Source organism: Nomascus leucogenys, chromosome X (assembly GCF_006542625.1).
Source record: "Nomascus leucogenys isolate Asia chromosome X, Asia_NLE_v1, whole genome shotgun sequence".
NCBI classification, from domain to species: Eukaryota; Metazoa; Chordata; class Mammalia; order Primates; family Hylobatidae; genus Nomascus; species Nomascus leucogenys.
In genome coordinates this window covers 34,691,257-34,696,784 of record NC_044406.1, presented here as the reverse complement: position 1 = coordinate 34,696,784, position 5,528 = coordinate 34,691,257, and the positions used below count along the sequence as shown (strand labels likewise).

The 5,528-nt window shown below is 45.2% G+C and overlaps 1 protein-coding gene and 1 pseudogene across 1 annotated transcript; both read right to left on the bottom strand.

Annotated features, from left to right (window-relative positions):
- Window positions 1-377: 377 nt before the first annotated feature.
- Window positions 378-2,650, bottom strand: LOC100599995 (annotated as a pseudogene).
- A 63-nt stretch (window positions 2,651-2,713) lies between these two features.
- Window positions 2,714-2,851, bottom strand: NLRP2B (NLR family pyrin domain containing 2B). The gene has a single exon (XM_030807238.1). It carries the CDS (start codon window positions 2,849-2,851, stop codon window positions 2,714-2,716), a length of 138 nt encoding a protein of 45 aa, XP_030663098.1.
- Window positions 2,852-5,528: the final 2,677 nt, after the last annotated feature.

Genomic DNA, 5,528 nt, shown 5'->3' with positions numbered 1-5,528 from the left:
AAATGAGTATCCCAAAAGGTCAAAAATTATACAAATGGGATTGGTTTTCTGACCAGAAATGGAATCTGGGTGTTGGCAATGAAAGTATGGAATTCTAGCCAAAAGATGGAGTTGCTTTTTTTTTTTTTTTTTTTTGTGAATGCTCTCACCTTTATTTCTCTCAATATACCCGTGATAAGTATATTTCATACATAACAAGGTTAAGGACATGCGCACATTCTATGTAAAACAGAGGCAGAACCATGGCTAAAACATCTAGCCTGGCAATCAACTCATTATCCCTGAGAAGTGGGGGTGGGGAGGGGAGGAGTCACAGGCGGTTCACCAACACCTGGAAAATCCATGACTTCATTGAGAATGAATGACTCTGGGGGGATTCAGATAATGAAGTAAAGAGAAGAAAGCCTCCCCCACCCCACCCAGGGATCATGTTTCTCAGTTATCAACAGGCAGTTGTGGGTTGTTTTCTTCTATTTCTTCCAGCAGCTTATCGAGTTCATCATTAAAGTCATCTATTTTCAGCCTGAGTGTCTGGAGGGTGCAATTTGGATGTGTCAAGGTTTCACACAGCATCTTTACTCCACTAGACCCCAAGGGATACGAGGCTGTGGTTGCAGCTGAGCACAGAGCAGAGGTCCTCACAACTGAACGGAGGGATGGGACACCCCCACAACCACAGACATCTCAAGTTACACAGTGGTTTCTTCAAAGCCTCACATAGGAGCTTCACTCCAGTAACTCCTATGTGATTCAGTCCCAGATCCAAGCACGTTAGGCTTGATTTTTCTTGGAGAAGCTCTGCGAGATAACAGCAGCCACTGCTAGTCATGTTGCAGTCCCACAGCACCAGGGTCTGTAGTTTACACTCCGGGTAACTCAAACCCTTACACAGAAACGTCACCCCTGTAACCCCGAGGGGGTTTTTGGCCAAGCACAGGTGTGTCAGCTCCTGGCTGACAACCAAAACAGCAGCAAAGTTCTTGCAACTGGCTTCTGTAAAGTGACAGTTTTCCAACAACAACCTCTGCAGGAAGCATTTTGGGTGTCTCAAAGTTGTGTACAGCAACTTGGCACTCTCATCCAAGAGCTCATTGTGGGAGAGGTTTACACATGTCAGGGACTGGTTGACTTCAAGGGCCAAGGAGAGATCAGCCCATTGCTAAGTGGTGGAGGAAGAAGACACCAACCTGAGATATTGCAGGTTACATTTGAGTGTCTCAAGACCTCACACAATGCAGGAAGCATATCATTCTGGTCATTGCCTTGAAGGGTCAGATATGTTGTAACATATCTGAGGTCTTGTGACCTCAAAGAGCTAGGCAGAGGTTCCGATAAGCATCAGCTGGGGAAATGTTTTTGAACATCACTCTCTGGAGACGACAGGTGTCAGAAGCTGTTTGTTCACACAGGATCCTTATTAATGTGGCACTAAGAAAGCTGTTATTGATTTCTAGAATGATCAGATCCTTATTTGAGCCAAATATGGAACAGAGGTCGGTCCAGAAAGGAAGCATATGTTGATCATCCTGGGATCTCTCAACTTCAGCATCTGATTCAGACACAGTGACATTCTCCAGGAGTTTTGCCTTTACTACCTGCAGTGGCATTTTCTGCAAGTTTCAACAATGCTTGAGGTAGAATGAAAACAGCATAATGTCTACTGCATTTAAGTGCAGGGATATTTCTTTGAACGGAGCCATCACTCCCTTCACCAGATCCTCCTCCTGAGACTCGTACAGACAGCACAAGAGCTCCTTTGGGTTCGTCATTGTTGAGTGTCCAACCTTTTCACAATTTATGTCTCATCACAGTAATTCCTGTTTGATCTCCGGTGACATCAGGCAGCCCAAAGTGGTCTCCAACTCCTTGGCTCTCTTCTCGTTGGCGAAGCCGAATAAGAAGTGTTCTGCTTGGATCAGGTCGGGCTTCTTGAGTCTTTCTTCTCTGGAAAGCAGCTTCTGCACGTCCCCAGTGTCCCAGGCGTGGCCGTCCTTCTCCTCCTCCTCCTCCTCCTCCTTCTCCAGGGCGTGGAACAGCACAGTGAAAAACTGCTGGAAGCTGAGGTGGATGGAGGAGTAGCAGCCTTTAGAGACTCTGTCCTGGCGGAGGATGTCTCTGTCCAGGGACGGGCGGATGTCGGACTCCTGCACCCCGAGCCTCGCCAAATCTTCTCCACGGTCTCCACGGAACACTGACATTTGCGCCCACAGGCCCTGCGCCACCAGGAGGCTCAGCGACCGCAGCGCGCCCCAGAGCTGTGTGCCCTGCGGGAACCGGCCGCAAAGGAAGCGCAGAAACAGCCCCGTGCGGGTGGGGCGGGTCCTTCCCTCCTACCTCTGCAGCTTCAGACTCGTGCACATGATCCAGCACACCGTGGGCGCCGAGAGAGGCTGGAACAGGGCCGCGTTTCTTCTCATCAGCTCAGAGGCACGCATGGCTTGGTCCTCGTCTCCAAAGTGTCTCAGGAAATATGCCCTCCTGTCCTCCTCCAGGAACCCCTCCACCCTTACGTAGATCGGCTACTCCACCAGTGTTTTCCCTAATGATACAGGCTTGATTTCAAAGTGGCTTCTCTGAGTTCATCCTTTACTTTCTCAGACAGATCTGCTCGGTGCATCTTTTCAAAGACCTGGATGGTCTCTATCTCCATCCAGTAGCTCTGGCAATGGCTGGTGATGATTTCTGCCAGTTGCTTCCCATCAGCCTTGTCTACCTATGTCTGGGGGATCTTTTGTAGCTCATTTCCCAGGGAGACGGTCCTGTTCAGAGACTTGAACTTGCTCAACTCATCCTGGCTGAGCTGTCCCAGAAGAGCCTGCAGGTTGAAGTCCGGCTGCGCAGAAGACACCATCTCGTCACACGTGGGAACTCTGATGAGAATTAAGGGAGGAATGGAAAGGGATGGTGAGTCGGCACTCCTGTCTCAACCCAGTCCCCTCTGTGCCATGAACAAAGATATTCTCACCATCTACCCTGCTCCTTCAAGAACAAATTCCCAGCCTGGGCAACATAGTGATACCTCTATCTCCACAAAAAATAAGTTAGCAGAGGGTGGTGGTGCGTGCCCACAGTCCCAGCCACCCAAGAGGCTGAGATGAGAGGATCACTTGAGCCTGGGAGGTTGATGCTTCAGTGAGCCTTGATTGTGCCACTGCACTCTCATCTAGGCAACAGAGCAAGACCTCATCTCATTTTATCCTTATTTACTTACTTATTTTTGAGACAATTTCACTCTGCTGTCCAGGCTGGAGTGCAGTGGTGTGATCTCTGCTCACTGTAACCTCCTCCTCCCAGGTCCAAACAATTCTCCTGCCTCAGCCTCCTGAGCAGCTGGGACCATGGGCACCTGCCACCATGCCTGGCTAATTTTTATATTTTTAGTAGACATGGGGTTTCACCATGCTGGCCAGGCTGGTCTCAAACTCCTGACTTGAAGTGATCTGCCTGCCTTGGCATCCCAAAGTGCTGGGATTACAGGCGTGTGCCACCGTGCCCGGCCTTTGTAAATTAACAGATAACATAATTGCAGTAAAAAATAAAGAATAGCTCAGCAAGTACACATGGCAGTGACAATGGACAAAAAGTTAACACCTGACACTTTACATAGATTGGATTACAAATAATATAGTTTTTTTAAAATTTTTATTTTTTATACAGAGTCTCACTCTGTCACCCAGGCTGGAGTGCAGTAGCACAATCTCAGCTCCCTGCAACCTCTGCCTCCCAGGTTCAAGCGATTTTCCTGCCTCAGCCTCCCCAGTAGCTGGGATTATAGGCGTGCGCCACCATGCCTGGCTAATTTTTATATTTTTAATAGAGATGGGGTTTCACCATGTTGGCCAGGCTGGCCTCAAACTCCTGACCTCAGGTGATCTGCCCTTTTGTCGTTGCTGTTGTTGTTGTTGTTGTTTTTAATCCTGCAGGAAATCTAAAGCAGGCTTTTTGAGCATTTGACATATTTTAACTTGTTTCAGATCTTATTTCAGATGGAATGCGGCTTAGCTAATTCCCTGGATGTTAGCATTTCAAATACATTAAAAGATTTACATCTCCAAAGGAGTGCAGGGCATTTAAAGGGTATTGTCTGATAGATGGTCAATAAATCATCAATTCCATTCATTACCTCTGGTTTAGAAAACAATTTGTTGGATCTGCATTTTTGTAATCTCAGTAGTGTTATTCTCATTCTATAGTTTTTTCATTTGTTTACTTATTCTAAATTTAAATACATTTTCTTCTTTCAGAAAATGCATTGTGAAATTCCAAAAGGAAAAAAAATCTGCCTGAGATATATATGGGAGCCAAAAGAGCAAGCAGAAAGGAATGAGTTCAGATCACAAGGATAGAAGGAGAAGGAGCAGTTAGTTGGAGGCAATAAAAAGAAAGTCTTGAAAATACTTTTAAATACTTTCAAATATCCTTTTACTTATGCCTTGAATGTAATTTTTTTCTCTCAAGATTTCTTTTAGAGGTTTTTAAGTGCCATTAGAAGTAACTTTCCTATTCAAACTGTCTTTTTCTAATTGTGCAAGTAAATAAATTGTTAGTCATTTCAAAAAGATCATAATTTTGGTCATTGGTGCTTATGACTATTCTGGGTTACGTGAGTTCACTCTTCTAGATATTTATAAGGAGTTGTCCTATAAGCATCATACATAAATCTAGCTGGTGTTTCTAATGGTGGTCGTTTTGTAAAAGACTGCTCGAATTTTGAAGCTTGATTTTTTTTATAATCTAGGAGCTTTTCAAAAGTGGCCAAAGCCAGGAATATGTGTGGGTAAAAAGTGTGCTGCTTATGAGTGTCACTCCTCTAGGTTTTACCCAAGCATCATAAATCACTTGCATATGTGTCTTGGACTGCCTCTAAGTGCCAAGTGACAGCAGAGTGCTCATATTATGGGGGGTTGTGGGTCAGTGCCTCATACCCACCTGGAGGAACAGAAAAGTTGTCCCTTAAAAATGTTCTTCTGGTGGTAAGGTCCCTATGAGGCTGTGTCAGTCACATCACGGGTAATGACTTAGATATGTCTGCAAAGTCTGCAGTCACTTGGAGCACTCAAATGGGTCAGAGTGAGCAAATCACCTCTTTTCTTTGGGGAAAGAGAATTCACCTTGTTTTCTTTGGGGCAAGAGAACTCACCATGTTTCAATTAGGAACTAATAGGAATTAGTCACAAATAAAAAAACTAAGTCTAAATTTTTAAGCAATAGGAAACAGCTGCAATGTTAAAAGCATGCTATGTGAAACAAAACCAACAGTGCCTGAGTATCAATCCTTTCACCTCAGCCTCCTGCTGTGAGACAGAGGCAGAAAAAGGCAGTTCTCTGCAGATCTCCTTACCCAAATCTTTTGTCCAAAGACAAAGAAGCTTTCACTCTTGCGGGTGGAAAAATAGGAGTTGCAAAATATCCCAAATAAAGTCTAGACCTTCAGTCACGGAGTGGGAGATCTAAATTTAGGAGCGCTCACTTGAAACACTTAATGGGACTTCTGAAGATGGAGAGAATGCAATGTGTTTATGCTGATA

Coding starts and splice junctions, on each gene's coding strand:
- NLRP2B (XM_030807238.1), bottom strand. CDS start 2,851: ATGGTGTCTTCTGCGCAGCCGGACTTCAACCTGCAGGCTCTTCTGGGA.